The sequence below is a fragment of the Budorcas taxicolor genome, chromosome 22 (genome assembly GCF_023091745.1).
Source record: "Budorcas taxicolor isolate Tak-1 chromosome 22, Takin1.1, whole genome shotgun sequence".
In the NCBI taxonomy this organism is placed as follows: domain Eukaryota; kingdom Metazoa; phylum Chordata; class Mammalia; order Artiodactyla; family Bovidae; genus Budorcas; species Budorcas taxicolor.
In genome coordinates, this window is record NC_068931.1 from 62,113,876 (window position 1) to 62,131,156 (window position 17,281).

The 17,281-nt window shown below is 49.8% G+C and overlaps 1 protein-coding gene across 2 annotated transcripts in view; it reads right to left on the reverse strand.

Moving 5' to 3' along the window:
• Nucleotides 1–9,920, reverse strand: part of KDSR (3-ketodihydrosphingosine reductase) — a 37,891-nt gene extending 27,971 nt beyond the window's left edge. For both annotated transcript variants that reach the window (XR_008201392.1, XM_052660354.1), the window contains exons 1-3: nt 9,792–9,920; nt 3,471–3,560; nt 1,352–1,408 (exon numbers count right to left, since the gene is read on the reverse strand). Coding sequence is in view for 1 of the 2 variants with exons in the window: in XM_052660354.1 (XP_052516314.1) it covers nt 1,352–1,408; nt 3,471–3,560; nt 9,792–9,899 (255 nt within the window). In the remaining variant the exon portion in view is untranslated. The remainder of the gene's footprint in view (nt 1–1,351; nt 1,409–3,470; nt 3,561–9,791) is intronic.
• Between the last annotated feature and the right edge of the window lie 7,361 nt (nt 9,921–17,281).

Consider the following 17,281-nt stretch of genomic DNA (forward strand, 5'->3'; position numbering starts at 1 on the left):
CTACACAGACTAGAAAACCCTAGACAGAGAGCTGATGGACGGAGGAGAGTCTACACAGACTAGAAAACCCTAGACAGAGAGCTGATGGACGGAGGAGAGTCTACACAGACTAGAAAACCCTAGACAGAGAGCTGATGGACGGAGGAGAGTCTACACAGACTAGAAAACCCTAGACAGAGAGCTGATGGATGGAGGACTGTCTACACAGACTAGAAAACCCTAGACAGAGAGCTGATGGACGGAGGAGAGTCTACACAGACTAGAAAACTCTCGACAGCAGCAAAAAAAAAAAAAAAAAAAGAACGATTACTTCATGCAGCAACTGAGGGATTTTAACAACAATATCAGGTGAAGAATACACAAAGAATGATGTTGTATAATCTTAGAGAAAACAGGCTAGCGATTTCCCAGGGCCAGGAGTGCGTGGAAGAGAACAAGGACTGACTGCTAAGGAACATGGACCTCCTTTACGGGAGGATGAGAGTGTTCCATAACTGAATCTGGTGATAACTGCAACTCTGGATATGCTAAAACCCACTGAACTGCACACCTTAAATCACTGAGCTAAACAGTATGTGAAATTCTATCTCAACAAAGCTATCAAAGTAAGAATGATGCCATGAAGTTCAAAAGGCAGCAGAAGCAAACACTCTTCTTGGGGTGACATGCACTCAGGGTCCAATTATTTAAAAAACAGTGGAAGGGAACTCCCTGGAGGTCTGGTGGTTGCGACTTTCAATGCAGGGGCGGGGGGTCCATCCCTGGTCAGGGAACTAAAGTTCTACATGAGTGTGGCACAGCTAAAACACTAAAAAATAAAAGAAAAAAACTATAAAAATCAAGTTGGGGGCTACCTCTAGGAATGAGACAGAAGGATAAGGCTGATGGGGGCAAAAAGAGGAGATTTCAAGGGCCCCAGAAAATGCCATTTATTAAGTTGGGTGATGAGTGTGTGGCTATTAATTTATCATTATGTTTTAGCCTAAAATATATACTATATAACACACATACTATTGCATTCATCAAAAAATTGCATAATCAAAAAATATTTTTAATACCTCCTTCCCTTTATGTTAATTTGAATAAAAAACTGAAATGAAATCATTTTCTAGGAAAGCATCCTGTTACTGGATCACTCGAGTGTGTGTGTGTGTGTGTTAGAGTCTATGCATTGCTTAGGTAACAACCTGAAATCCAAGATAATTCAAACAATTTCACGATTTTAGAAACAATGTAATTAGGATCAGTTGGCGTGCTTTCAGCGAACTATTCACAGATGAAGTCATGGTCTCTTCCTTTGCACACCTGTGCTGATTAGGCAGAAAATACATCACGAGCACAGTGACTTTACCTGTTTATCATTAATAGAGTGTTTTTCGATTTCTTTCTTTGCCTGCAACAGCTTGTCCTGAAAGCAACAGAGAACAATTAGTTCTGGTGATGGTCTATTTGTCCACTTGTCTGTTTAAAAGGAGAGAAAAAGCAGTTTTTGTACAAGGATTTATTAATTGCCAGAAAGCACACGGGCCATCACCTGTGTGTGCAGAGCTATGGACCACACGGCCGTGAAGTAGGCTGAGCTGTGACTGAGGGACAGTGAGGTTTTACATTCACTGCAGAGAAAGACAATTTAAGAAACTAACGAACCTCAAAGTCCCAATCACCAGTATTGATTGCTAAGGGTCTCCCATCAACTCTCATAAATGTTTCCATTGTCATTACGGAGACAGGAAACATATTCCCAAACTGAAGGGTGTGGTGATTTCATGGCATAGTGATTTCCTGCAAGATCATCTAAAGAGTCCTTCCTCCATCAAAAAAGCAAATAAAGTAAAAATCACTTGTGAGATGGACGAGGTACACCTATGCTCTGAGGACAAGCAAAACTGTCCGGTAATTGACTGATTCTCCCAAGGTCTCAGTGGTGCTTGTCTTAGTCATTTTCAAGAAGATGGAGATCAGTTTACAGTGCCTCAATCTGCTATAAATGCTAGAATTTAAATACAGCATGACGGCAGAGACGAACAAAAGGAGAAGGGAGTCCTTTCAAAAGACGCGGAGGTTTTCTAAACAAGAATGTGCCTGTAATAAAGTCATATTATTCTACTGATACAGAGGGGCACCATCTGACTTTGCCAGAGTCGGAGCATAAAATTGCACTGGAGAGTAAAGGCCTTCTCGGTGCCGGAAGGCTCGTTCACCCCCAGCAGCGCCAGGAGCCACGGAAAGCACGGGAGGCCCTGACGCGCGGGCCTGCCCTGCCTCCCGTCTCCTGTGTCTTCCGTCAAGCCTCAGCACTGGACAAATCTCACAGGATGCCGTTTCATCACCGCCGGGTTTTCAGTCGCGGAAGGTGGTTTCGATGCCACAGCAGATGCGCTGTTGGAGGAGTCCCGGGGCAAATAAAAGGAGCTGATGCTGCCTTTCTTCATTTTTAAAGAGGTGATGGCGCCCAGAGCCTGATCTGTGCGGTCCCCCGGGACCCCCGTGGCCAGCCATCCCCCGGGGGCACTGCCCAGCTGTGGCCACCCCCGGCCCCCCGCCCCAGGGCAGCTACCACCCCGCCGCCCTCCCTGTTCACCGGTGAATCAAACCCCATCAACGACGCTGCGCTGCATTTGCCCCTCGGTCCATCGTCCTCCCTTGACTTCAGCCAACAGAGATGTCCCGAGCGCCCACTGTGACCCGAGCTCGAGGCCAAGCCAGAAGGCCCGCCGTGGTCCCCCCACCCGGGCAGCAGGAGGACGCGGGACTATGGGGGAGAACAGAGCGCCCCACCTTGGGCTCTGGCAAGGAAAACAGACACTGAGCAGAAAAGGAACCAGACCTGGTGCTGAAGCGGCACAGAAAAAACCATGCTTTGTGGGACTCTGGGGAGGAGGGAGACTCCCCTGTGCAGTCTGGGTCTCACTACAGATGGCGATTAGGTCAGAAGCAAATTACAGAGGAACGCCTACAGTCATCTTTCAGGACTCAGATCCGCCCTGCGCCGCCGCCGTCGCCAGCTCCGGCCGGGGGGCTGGCTGCCTTCGGCCAGGGGTGCACCTGAGTCTCTGCTTCTCCCAGGCCTGCAGTCTCTGCAATGTTGCCTCAGAGTTCCTGGCCCTGAATAAACATCTGTGGAGCTAACCTGACTCCAACCAGGGAATTTTTGCCTGGAACACAGATAACCAGTCAGGTGGTAAAGAATCCACATGCAATGCGGGAGACCAGGTTCAATCCCTGGGTCGGGAAGATCCCCTGGAGGAGGACACGGCAGCCCACTCCGGTATTCCTGCCAGGGGAATCCCATGGACAGAGGAGCCTGGCGGGCCACAGTCCACGGGGTTTCGAAGAGTCGGACACCACTGAGCACAGCGCAGGAATCACAGCTCCAAGCAGAGACGAGGGTGAACACTGCCAGGCCCGCACAGCCTCTGTGACTCACATCATGCCGGCTTAGCACCTAAGAACACAACCGGAAGACTCACCTCATTCCGTGCAACCAGGGTTATAAAGGCTCCTTGTTTGTAGCACTCGATAGCAACGCACTTCCCGATGCCACTAGAGCCTCCTGTAACCTAAAGGCAGAAAGGAAGAGATCTTAGCACTTGGAACTTCCCTTCTGTGGGGAATTTTTAAAACCTAGGACGCGGGGCTTCCCTGGTGGTCCGCCATATGTAACATGGATAATAGACAGCCAATGGGAATTTGCCAGCCGATGCAGGGGCCTCAAACCCAGGCTCTGGAACAACCGGGGGGGGGGGGGGGGGGGGGGGGGGGGGGGGGGTCAAGAGGGCGGGAAAGTGGGTTCCCTAAGGCTGACTCACGCTGTTTGGCAGAAGCCAGCACAAAACTGTAAAGCAATCACCCTTCCATCAAAAGTACGTAAATAATAACAATAAAAAAAGAATCTGCCTTGAGAGGCAGGGGAGGCAGTTTAATCCCTGGTTGGGGAACTGAGATCCCAAACGCCCCGGGACAACGAAGCCTGCGCCTCGCAACTGAGACCCAACGCAAACAAATAAAACAACTATGATGGGCTCCAAAATCTAACCTACAGGAACTAAATCTTCAGCTGCTGTAGCATCGTCATCCCAGACCGAATGAACGGCGTTTGAGAACAGCAGGGCGTGCGGGTTTGACTGTTTCCAGTGCTGAGCTGTCCACTGCACACCTGTAATATATTTCTGAGTCTACTGCGGGGAAAGAGCCCTATACATCTAGCTGATGAGTCACATTTCAGTCTGATAATCCGAAAAGATCCGTGCACCCCTATGTTCACGGCAGCACCAGTCACAACAGCCGAGACGCGCAAACCACCTAAACGCCCGCGAACGGCTAAGCCGTGTGGACGCACTGGACGGGTGCGCGCACGCATAGACCGGGGCGGAAAGCCACTCGGCTGCGAGAGGGCGGTTTGCAGCGACACAGATGGGCCCAGAGGCTACCGTACCAAGTGAAGTAAGCGATACAGAGAAAGACAAATATCAGCATTGCATGATGCCGCTGTACGTAGAATCTGATATATGACACAAATGAGCGTGTCTATGGAACAGACCCACAGACGCAGAGACAGGCTTGCGGTTCCAGGGTGGCGGCGGGGCGGGGGCAGGAATGGACTCGGCGTTCGGGTTTAACAGAGGCGAACTACTATGCGCAAAATGAATGAACAAGAAGGGCCTACTGCACAGCCCAGGGAATCACATCCAACCTGTGGTAAGCCGTTACGAAAAAGGACGCATATGTATATATTATATACAATATATAACTGAATCACTTTGCTATGCCGCAGAAATTAACACATTGTAAATCAACCGTACTTCAATAAATTAAAAAATAAACACATTACTTTGGCTTTGCGTCCAAATCCAAATGAACATTGTCTTTCTATATATCTTCTATGAATGACCAGTTCTACAGGAGATGAAAAGAATAATCACCAGCCTATATCTTATGATCTTTTAAATGACTGCTTATTATAAAGTAATACATGATCACGTAGAAACACTAAGCAGTGAAGCTTTTCTTCTGGCACGTTTCTCGTCTTCACCGTCCACAGCTCAGCATACTGGCTGGCTCCCAGTCATGCCTTCTCCAGCCACCGGGCCTTTGCACATTCTATTTCCCCTGCCAGAAACGCTCTCCTCCCTTCTTTTCATCTAACTGGCATCTATTCACCCAGTAAATCTCAGCTCAAATGATCACAACCTTGGGAAAGCCTCACAGGCTGCCCTCGGCGCCGCCTCCCCGCCCCAGCCCGCTTTTCAGCACAGCAGCCTTTCTCCCCTTGCTTTTCCATCACTCCACAGCCACACAGCCGCGCATTTACCTGTGTGACGATTGGATTCCCAATCATCTCTCCCATTGGCACTCCACAGACTCCCTGCTGCTGCTGCTGAGTCGCTTCAGTCGTGTCCCACTCTGTGCGACCCCACAGACGGCAGCCCACAGGCTCCGCCGTCCCTGGGATTCTCCAGGCAAAAACACTAGAGTGGGGTGCCATTGCCTTCTCCAATGCATGAAAGTGAAAGTGAAAGTGAAGTCACTGAGTCGTGTCCAACTCTCAGCGACCCCATGGACTGCGGCCCACCAGGCTCCGCCGTCCCTGGATTCTCCAGGCAAGAGCGCTGGAGTGGGTGCCGTCGCCTTCTCCCTAAAAGTACCAGTTCCATTTGGCTCCCCACTATATCCTGGACTTCCCTGGTGGCTCAGATGGTAAAGACTCTGCCTACAATGCAGGAGACTTGGGGTCGATCCCTGGGTCAGGAAGATCCCCTGGAGAAGGAAATGGCAACCCATGCCAGTCTTCTTGCCTGCAGAATTCTCCTCCGGCAGAGGAATGTGGCAGGCTACAGTCCATGGGGTCGCAAAGAGATGGACACGACTGAGCGACTAACACACACACGATACTCCCCGCCCTCAGTATAATGCCTGGCATATAGAAAGGGCTCAAAATATACTTAACTTAATGATACAAATGTGACACTGTCTTTCTATTCATTTTTCCTACACACATTATATAACACAGGCCAGGGGAGCAGGTGAAGGAGGAAGAGACGAGTCAGACAGGCATCTGCCCTCACACATTTTTGTATCCTACCTTTAAAAAAAAAATGTATAGTCGAAAAACTAAAAGGACACACAATATTGCCTTAGATAGCTATATCAAAACTTAGTTAACATTCCCCTATAGTCAGACATCTAGATTGTTTCGAGTATTTTATTGTTAGATATAAATCTTGCTGTAAAGAGTATCTCTGATCGCATCTCATGACTTTAAAGGTCATCAAGACTCCTTCCTACACAATGTACCTATCTCCATGCAACTCCCCAGTTACTCCTGAGCCTCAGCTTCTCACTAATGAAGGGATTTCTTTGGGTTAATTAACCAATTATCTACCAGTTACTGTTAAGATACATCTGCTATCCCGCCTCAGAGTCACCTCTGAAGAGCTCTTTGCTATGAAATATGTTGTAGGGGGGCTTCCCCGGGGGGTCCAGCAGCTAAGACTCCCAGCGCAAGGGGCCTGGGCTCTATCCCTGGTCAGAGAACTGGACCCCACCTGCTGCAACTAAGGGTTCACCTGCCACAAGGAAACAATGTGGCTGCCGCAATGAAGACCCAGACCATCCATGTAAATAAATGTTGTGGTTCGGCTGCTCAGTTGTGTCCGACTCTTTGCGACCCCATGAACTGCAGCACGCCAGGCTTCCCTGTCCTTCAGCATCTCCCTGAGTTTGCTTTAACTCATGTCCATTGAGTCAATGTAGATAAATAGTTAAAATATATATATTTCACAGGTGGTTTTGGCTTATTATTTATCATTCCAATTAGCAAGATCATTAAAAATGTCCCTGGCTGTCACTGCTGCCTACAGGTCCCTTCACCTGACATCTCCCACACACCTGCATTTCCAAATCCCATGGAACCTGCAGAGGCAGGTCCCAACAACTCCTCCTCCAAGAAGCCTTTCCAGACTCCGTCCTCTGTCCTCTCTGTCACTTTTGCACCTTCTGCAGTTCCTTCTGTGCCTGCCTGAGCTTCCAGGTCAGACTCTAAGTTCGCTGAGGAGGAGTGTCAGGTCTGAGCTACTATCCTCATTCCTAGCACAGTACTCTGCATAAACAGTTGCTAAATAAGTACTCGCCTACCATTAATTTGCAAAGTGGCGTACGATGCCATTTCCATGAAAAAAAAAAAAGCCAAAAAAGCCTGTAAGTAAAAATTCCCTGTTATTCCATGACTACATGGAAGTTGAAGTGATGAGGTGACTGAGAAAATGTATATGCTCTCAAGCACTCTGTAGACACTATGATTGTTACCGTCCTGTTTCTAGACTGAAACAGGCAAGCAAGCTGTGTCAAACTGCTGCACAGCAAAGAGCAGGGTGTAATTTTATAAGATTTGTCCATAAAAACAAGAATAAGACTTCAGCTTCTGAGTCATGGTTCATGGGAAACTGACCTTCCAGTCCAAGCCAGCTAATTCATAGAAGGTACCTAAGAACAGGCATAAGTCAATCCAGGCTACGTTACCCTTGAGTGGTATAAGAAAGCTTAAGAGATTTTCTTAATGGCTGAGAAAACCGTAAATATGCACTGAGTTGCCTGACCATTGGTAACTTGAGACATGAGACCCTAAAGATAACAGTTTAATGCCTTTCTTTATCACTCGCTCTGACTGTTCTTTGCCACTACTGTTTTAAATGTTAGTATCTCTTCCACTGCACTACACACCTCTTATCAAGGGCAAGAGAGGGCGCTTTGCAGTCAGAACAGCTTCTCCATCCATCTCTCCAAAAGGGTGGGTTTGATTTTCTAGTTCTCACCAAATCAGTTTAACAGTTTTGTTTAAAAAACAGCTGATTTAAATAAGTGTATACTGTGTAAGAGGGGTTGCCTGGTGGCTCAGATGGTAGAGTCTGCCTGCGAGGCAGGAGACCTGGGTTCGATCTCTGGGTCGGGAAGATCCTCTGGAGAAGGAAATGGCACCCCACTCCAGTATTCTTGCTGGGAAATCCCGTGGACAGAGGAGCCTGGTGGGCTACAGTTCAGGGGGTCACAAAGAGTCGGACACGACTGAGTGACTTCACTTTTCACTTTCATGCATTGGAGAAGGAAATGGCAACCCACTCCAGTATTCTTGCTGGGAAATCCCGTGGACAGAGGAGCCTGGTGGGCTACAGTCCATGGGGTCACGAAGAGTGGGACACGACTGAGCGACCAAGTGTTTGCACGTGCGCGTGTACACACACACACACTGTGTAAGACGTGCTGCACAGCTTTACTGCTGTAATTAGAGAGCTAACACTGGTCAATCAGAATTGTTTTAAAAACAAACGAATAACTAGTTCTGACCTAAGCCTGCTCATGCTTCCCCATCAGCAAGACATTCTGAACACTGGCCCCCTTCCTGACACGACTGGGTCTGGTCCTAGCAAAACGCAAGGAAAACAATTACAGTTTTACTCTTCTTATGTCATTAAAAAAAGAAGACAGATGGTGACATCATGTCAACTATTCATGTCGTCCTCACATTATTTACAGTGGCACAGCCAAATGAGATGGTGAGAGTAAGAAATTCTGTGGGACCTATCCCAGCAGACATGTTCATTATCTTATCCACGGCCTGCAGAAGCATGATGGGGCTGGTAGGACCAGAGTCACCATTTAGTGAGAGTCCCTTACAGACACTACAAGGTGTGCTCTGCAAACATCACTGCTAAAAAACCCAAGTTTTAAAGCCACAGTTTTTGAGGCATAAGTTCTCTTGCAGATGTGACCCCTTCAGAAGGTAACATGATTGTAAAATTTTGCTCCTCTCTTCCCTGCTAATGAACTAGCAAGTCACCTCCTTGTCTATCTTCTGCATCAGGAATGGCAGGAGGTGGAAGTACACTAAATAGTTTGACGAGAGAAATTAAACAAAATATATGTTTCCATTCACAAACTCTCTGTGGGACGTCAGACACGCTAAAAGCAACGACCATCCCATTCCATCTCATCTCAGCGATGCTCGGATCTTAGCCAGGATACCCAAATGTCACCTCCCACACCAGGAGGATCTGCGATAACTGCTTAGTAACTAACTTTTCTTATTCATAAGCTTCCGTCTCTACGTGCCTCGGGCTTGTAAAAAAATTCAAGTAAGAAAAGGGCCCAGAAAGCCACAGTAAATGGTAGCATACTGGGCGCAGAAAAGAAGGCTTTCTGTTTAAGTGAGGTGGTCTACCTGCAGAAAAGGGATCGTCGAAGACAGGAGTTTCTGGTAAGAAACAAACCAACCCACAGACCCCTTCATTCCCAACGCACAAGCCAGGTTCTCTGGCTCAACCGTCTGACTCTGAACCGGGACAGCACTCGCCGACCCCAGGCCGAGTCCAGCAGGGACAGGCCGTGCAGACCGGGCAGAAGGGCCCCAACGCCGCTGGCGAGGGCTGCCGCTCCGCCGGGGAGACTCTGCCGGCTGTCACTTGCGCAGGCCGCCATCCGGGGGCCGCCCCGGCGGAGCCCCGGGCCCCGGCCAGGGCCGCGCGCCGCGCGCGGGCCGCCAGCGACCGCGGGGCCCCGGCGGAGTCCCGGCGGAGTCCCGCAGCCCCTCTGCCCCTCGGCGGACTCATCGGGGAGCCCGAGCACAAAAACCCCCAAACCCTCGGACCCCGGAGATGCCCCGGGCGCGGGCGCGCGCCCCCCGAGCCCGCGCCGGCCCCGGGCGAGCAGAGGCCGCGGAGGAGACGGCGCGGGGCGGCGGGGCGGCCTGGGGCCCGCGCTCCGGGGACGGCGCCGCCGCGGCCTCGGGGGCCACTCACCACTACGTGCGCCCCGGACAGGGCGAGGGGCTTGGGGCTGATGAGCGGGGACACCATGTAGAGCAGCAGCACGAAGGCCACGAGCGACGCGGCGGCCAGCAGCAGCATCGCGCGGCCGGCGGCCCGGGCGCAGCTCGGCGCAGGCTCGGCGGGCACGCGCGGCAGGGCCGGGCCGGGGCGGGGCGGGGCTCGGCGGCGCGCGGGGCGGGGGCTGGGGGCGTGGGCGGGGCGGGGCGGGGCCGGGGCTCTGCGGCGCGTGGGGCGGGGACGGGCCGGGGACGGGGCGGGGACGGGGCGGGGCGGGGCGGGGCCGGGGCTCGGCGGCGCGTTGGGCGGGGACGGGGCGGGGCCGGGGCGGGGCCTAAGCCGGTGTTTGGCGCCGGGCGTGGCCGGCGGCGAAACAGGTCGAGGTGGGCTCTCGGCGGCGCGTGGGGCGGGGCCGGGGGCGGGGCCGGGGTGAGGCGGGGCAGGGGCGGGTAGGGGCGGAGCCTTAGCCTGCGTTTGGCCCCGGGCGCGGCCGGTGGCGGAGCGGGCAGGCGTCGGCTCCGTGCGCGGGGCGGGGCGCGGCGGCGGGAGTACCCTGGGCTCCCCACGTCCCCGGCGCCCAGACCCGCCCAGCACCCTCCGCCGGGGAGGCGGGGCCTCCTTAGGGCCGCGGGGCCGGACGCCGAGCCTCCCCATGTCGGAGGCGGCGGCCCGGGCCTGTCTACGCGCCGGTCCGGACCTCCCGGCGTCGCTCCAGCGCGGGAGGCCCGGCATCAGGCCCGCGAATCCCGGGCTCCATTTCGTATTTTCTTTCGTGCTTAGAAAATGGTCACAGCGCACTTTCGCTTGCCGAGGACCGGGAAGGCCTAGACAGGGAGTTCTGGAATCGCTCAGGTCATTCAGCTTCCTTGAGTTCAGAGTTCGCCTTTTACTAGGGCAGGGTTTAAGAAAGCCAAACGCTTCATTGAGATCTAATTCCCTTACCATATAATGCACTTGTTTAACGTGCGTTATATAGTCAGAGTTGTGCAAATATCACCATCGTCATTTAGCTGCACCCCGAAAACACACAAATCCCTACACGGTAACAGTCACCCCCCATTCCCTCCCACCCCCTCGGGCTCTAAGTAATCACTAATCTTTCTGTCTCCATGAATTTACCTATTCTGGATATTTCATATAAATGGAATTATAGAATAGGCAGCGTTTTGTAGCTGCCTTCTTTCAGTCAGCATAACGTTTTCAAGGTTCATCCATGTGGTTCAGTGTATCAGTAATTCGTGTTTTTTATGACCAAATTCCATTGTGTGGAGAAACCATATTTCAGTTACCCATTCATCAATTGATGGACATTAGGTTGTTTCTACTTTGGGACTATTATGAACAATGCTGCTGTGAGTATTCATGCAGAAGTTTTTCATATTTCTTGGTTGTATACCTAGGAGTGGAATTGCTGGATCTTATAATAACTGTTCAACCAGAACTGCCAGAGCATTTTCCAAAGCAGCTGCCCAATTTTACAGTCCCTACCAGCAGTGTATAAGGATATCAGTTTCTCCGCATCTTCACCAAGACTTGTTTTTATCCGTCTTTTTAATTACAGCCTCCACTGTGGGTGTGAGGTGACATTTTGTTAGGGTTTTAGTTTGCAAAAGGCACATATTTTTTCTTCACTTATGTGCTTTACTTTTTTGAAGTTATTCTTAGAAATACTAGAGAGCTCAGAAACAAAGGAATTGATCTTGAGTTTTTCTTCTTAATTTATTGCCCAGAATTAGCAAAACTGCAGCTTTGAGTCCCCAAGACTTCTGACATCAACTGAATGTTTGGAGGAGGGGTTCCCAAGCCACCCTCAGGTTTGATTATTTGCTAGAAGGACTCAGAGAGCTCAGTAAGAGCTGTTACACTCATGATTATGCTTTATGAGGGTCAGCCAAGAGAAGTTGTACATAGGGCGAAGTCTGGGCTTCCCTGGTGTCTCTGTGGTAAAGAATATGCCTGCTAATGCAAGAGACGCTTAGCTGCAGGTTCAGTCCCTGGGTCTGAAAGATCCTCCGGAGAAGTGTCCAGTATCCTTGCTGGGCAATTCCATGGACAGAGGAGCCTGGCAGGCCACAATCCATGGGGTCACAGAAAGAGTCAGACCTGAAGGGTGTGACAGTTCCCATGGAGAGTTGCCAACTAGGGCAGGTCAACCAAGGAAGCTCCTCTGGTATCCAGAGTTTATACTGGGGCTTCATTACTAATAGGGGCTTCATTCATAATAGAATTGACTGATGATTGCCTTTGTGGCTGAAGGCAGTCTCCAGGTTAGCAGATAACAGAGAACTCCCACCTAAATCACATGATTGGTCTTTCTGGAATGGGCAGGCCCCACCCTAAAGTCCAGTTTCGCCAGCCCTCATCTGAACAAGGACGCTTCCATCAGGTCTGAGAGAGAACACCTCCAAGAAGCCAAAGGAAACGGCAAGAACTTCTCTGGGGTCCAGGCCATCCAGTGCCCTTGTACAACAGAACAAACATATGCCTAGTATTTGGAGGAGGCGATGTGAAGTAGGAGGCTCTTAATTCAATTTCACAACAGATTTAACTACCGGTATCCATATTGCAATCTTGCTGCTGAGATGATGCCAGTGTTACATCATATCCAGGTGTGTTTCTTGTTGTTGTTTAGTTGCTAAGGCCTGTCCAACTCTTTGTGACCCCATGAGCTGTAGCCTGCCAGGCTTCTCTGTCCACGGGATACTGCAGCAAGAATGCTGGAGTGGGCTGCCATTTCCTTCAGGGGATCTACCCGACCCGGGGAGCGAACCTGTGTCTACTGCATTGGCAGGTGGGCTCCTTACCGGTGAGTCCCCTGGGAAGCCCTATCTGGGTGTGAGTGGCAGACATAGCCTGGAAAAGAACAATGAAACTGACTGAAGACCTAAACAGACAGTTCTCCAAGGAAAACATACAGAGGACCAAGAGGCACATCACTAATTATCAGAGAAATGCAAACCAAAACACAGGTCAGAATGGCTGTCCTCAAAAAATCTACAAATAATAAATGCTGGAGAGGGTCTGGAGAGAAGGGAACCCTCTGTCACTGCTGGTGGGAATGTAAACTGATACAATGACTAGGGAGAACAGTATGGAGGTTCTTTAAAAAACTAAAAATAAAACTACCATGTGACCCAGAAACTCCACTATTGGGCATATACCCTGAGAAAACCATAATTCAAAAAACATATGCACGCCAATGTTCGTTGCAGCACTATTTGTAATGGCCAGGACTCAGAAGCAGCCTAGAGGTCCATTGACATGGGAATGGATAAAGAAGATGTATACACAGTGGAATCTTACTCCGCCATGACAAGGAGTGGAGCTGAATCATTTGTAGAGATGTGGACGGACCTAGAGACTGTCAGACACAGTGAAGTAAGTCAGAAGGAGAAAAACAAATATTGTGTGTTAACGCATGTATGTGGACTCTAGAAGAATGGTCCAGATGAAGCTATTTCCAGGCAGGAACAGATATGCAGATATAGAGAACAGACGTGTGGGCCTGGGAGGGGAAAGGAGAGTGACGAATCGAGAGGTTGGGACTGACATACGTACACTACCGTGTGTGAAATAGACAGCTGGTGGGCACGCAGCCCCCTGTATAGGACAAGGAGCTCAGCTTGGTGCTCTGTGGTGGCCTAGCGGGGTGGGATGGGGTTGGGTAGGAGGTGGCCTAGTGGGGTGGGATGGGGTTGGGTAGGAGGGAGGTCCAAGAGTGAAAGGCTGTGTGTACACACATCGCTGATCCATTTCATTGTGCAAGAGAAACTGACAACGCATCGTAAAGCAGCTCTGCCCCAGTTTTAAAAAGATGGTGCCACGTTTGCTAGAGCTTCACTTGATTACCAACCCTTGGTCCAGCTTACAACACGTCATTTGACCAAAATGTCTCCCGAAGCACACCGCTCAGGGTTGCGGGCGTCAGAGACTGTCATCTTGGGCTCCAAGCTTCCCTCACGGAATTCGTGAGCGCTGGCTTTCCCTTGTCACATAACCCATTGATTCATTTTCTCTGGTTACCACTTCTCCGATTTATGATTTGCTTTTACTCAAATCATTGTGCTTGAGGGACACTGTTCAACCTAGTACTGAACACATTGGAAGGGACCCTGTGTTCAGCCTAGTATTCTGCTTTTCCAGATTGCTGGCGCATATATTAATCTAGAAAAAACCCCCTCTCAGTCCACTCTGATTTGTATATGGTAGAGTGATGCAGGCATACCGCTAGTGGGCTTTTGGCAACCGCTAAGCTTCCCTGGTGGCTCAGACAGTAAAGAATCTGCCTGCAATGCAGGAGACCCGAGTCTGACCCCTGGGTCCGAAAGATCCCCGGGAGAAGAGAATGGCTACCCACTCCGGTACTCTTGCCTGGAGCACCCCGTGGACAGAGACGCCTGGAGGCGGCAGTCCATGGGGTTGCCAAGAGTTGGACAAACCGGAGGGACTAACCATGGCGCACAACACAGCGTAGGCTGTATGTCTGCATTCACGGTCAGTCAGGTGGACCAGTTCGTGAGTTTGCCAGGCAAAGTGAGGGTGTTATCCACCCATAAGCCTCTTAGGGATTCCGCTGTAAAGGTTTCAAGGTAGAACCACAGTCCCTCGCTCAGGCGTGATCCCTGATTCGGCACCCACACCGGAAGCACTGGTCCTTGGGAATACTGCGTCAGGTGGAAAAATGAGAAAGTTGAGGCACTGTGAGGAAAAAAGAGTAAACCACAGTCGCATCGCCGTCTTCTTTCCACAAGAAGAGCTGCGTGATCTCGGCAGCGTTCTCTCGCACCCCTTCTCTTCCAGAACCCCCAGAAAAGGGGAGAAGTGTATCTCGTGGCCCCTTTCTTGGTCTTCCTCACGCTGACATCCGCACACACTCGGGACAGCGTGTGAGCCTGCCTCACTCCCCATCACAGCCGTTCCAATCCGCATTCCAGTTCTCTGAGACCTTTACTCTGAGGACGAAATGCCACGTGAGACAGCCCCCTTCTGGGATAGCTGCTTGCCCATTGTTGGACGTCATGGGCTTAGTTTTACTTTTTTGCTGTTATTTTTTCAATTTTTAAAGTTTATTTTATTATAAAGTGTGTTTTCCCAATCAAAATCTTAGCAAGACTTTTTTGTAGCTATAGCCAAGTTTATTCCAGAATTTATATGTAAAGGCAAAGGAACCAGAATATCTAAAACATGCGGGAAAAGAGGGAGTTATCTGTCTACGTGATTTCAAGACTTACTCTATGGCTACAATAACAAAGACAGTGCGGCAGCCACAGAGAGAGCAGAGCCCAGCAGAACCCAGAACCCACGGTGCATGCCGCGGACTTTTGACAAAGTTGCGAAAGCAGTTTGATGGAGGAAAGGGAGCCTTTTCAAGAAATAATGCTGGGAAAATTGGACATCCATTGACAAAAAAAATGAAACTCAACCTCAACTTTACACCTTCTGCAAAAATTGACTCATAATATGATAGTTAATTTTATGTGTCAAATTGACTGGACCACTTGCTACCCAGCTCTTTGGTCAAAACTTACTCCAGGTATTTCTGTGAGAGTGTATCTCATGAGGCAAGACATTTCAGTCAGGAGGCTGAGTAAAGCAGGTTAGCCTTCCCAGTGTGGGTGGGTCTCATCCAATCAGCTGAAAGCCTGGAAAGAACCAAAAGGCTGACCTTCCTCCGAGGAAGAGATCATTCTTCCTGCCTGATGAACTTTTAACTGGGACACTGCCCATTTTTCTTGCCTTTGGACTTGAGTTGAAACATCAGCTCTTCTTAAGTCTGCAGCCTGCCAGCTCACCCTGCAGATCTTGGAATATGCCAGCCTCCATAATCATGGGAGCCAATATCTTATATTTCATGCACATGTATGTTCATATCTTCTGTTAGTTCTGGTTTTCTGGAGAAATCTAATACAGAATGGATCATGGGCTAAAATGTAAAACTATAGGGAAAAAAACCACATTGGGTTTAAAAGAAGGAAAACTTTGGCCAATCAGGCCAAAAAACAAACAAAAAGAAAATCAGGTCACTTGTTAAAAAAAAAAATCCAGCTAGTTTCAGATTTCTCCACAATGACATTCAGTGTGTGAGAACAATGGTATGTCTATAAGATTCTCCAGGAAGGAAATGTTGAGCCAAAGTTTTCTATCCGGCTAATCTGTATTTCACCCTTGAACATGTAATGATCAATACTTTTCCCATGAGTGCCTCTTGAGAAAGGCATTAAGGTTATTATATTAGTCTGTCTGGGCAGCTATAACAGAAGACCATAGACTGGGTGGCTTATAAACAACAGAAATCCATTTATCTCCGTTGTAGAGGCTGAAAGTCCAGGACCCCGGGACTGGTAGGTTGGGTGTTGGGTAAGAGTTCACTTCCTGGTCCCTGGAGGCCATGGTTTCACTGTGGCCTCACTTGGAAAGGGCAGGGAGCTCTCTCTCTTTAATGAGGCTGCTGATCGAGTTCGTGAGGCCAAAACCACCGCTCTTGCCTGCACCTTCCGATACCATCGCCTTGGGTATTATTAGGGTTTCACATGTGAGTCTGGGGCACACAGACACTCAGTCTCCAGCAGAACCTTCAGCACAAGGTGACTGAGCAAAGTAGAGTGAAAGGAGTGCCCTTTGAGAACTTGGCAAATGAACTAAGTTGAACTGAATAACGGAGATTCAAACAAATGTAGCGTCTAGGGTAAAGATGCTATATGAGTGTTATATCTTAACAAGGTAGACATAGTAGAACGTTTGGGGAGGGGAAGAAGGAAAACACTTGGAAGGTAGGATGACTTTATTAACCGCCTCATTTGAACCTGATGCCCAACGATATTGGTTAAAGTTGACAAATCAAGTCACAGAAGGATACATGTTTACCACCGTAAACATTAAGAAATATATTATTGGGGCTTCCTTGGTGGCCAGTGGTTAAGCAGCTGCCTTGCAATGCTGGAGACACATGTGCGACCTCTGGTTTCGGAACTAAGATCCCACAGACCTCGGGGGAACTAAGCCAGCTCCACAGCCAGAGAGGCCACAGAGAGTTCTGCAACTAAGACCTGACACAGCCAAATAAGTAAAAACAGAAACATAATTATCGACTCAAAAGAAGTATGCAAACTATCACTGTTTATGGTAAAGACTCACAGATCCCATCAAAGGAAGTGGATCCAGGGCTAAATGAGGTGTAATTATACAGGCGAATAGCACGACCACAAACTATGCTAACGAGAGGTTATAAAAAGAAGGCAGAGAGGGGCTTCCCTGGTGGCTCAGTGGCAAATAATCCGCCTGCCAACGCGGGGAACACAGGTTCGATCCCTGATCAGGGAAGATTCCACAGGCCATGGGGCAACTAAGCCCTCGCGAGCCCGCCCCGGAACTGCCGCTTACGAAGCCCATGAGCCTGGAGCCTGTGCCCCACAGCAGGGACGCGCCGCAGAGAGGAGCTGGGGACTGCGGCTGGAGAAGAGCCT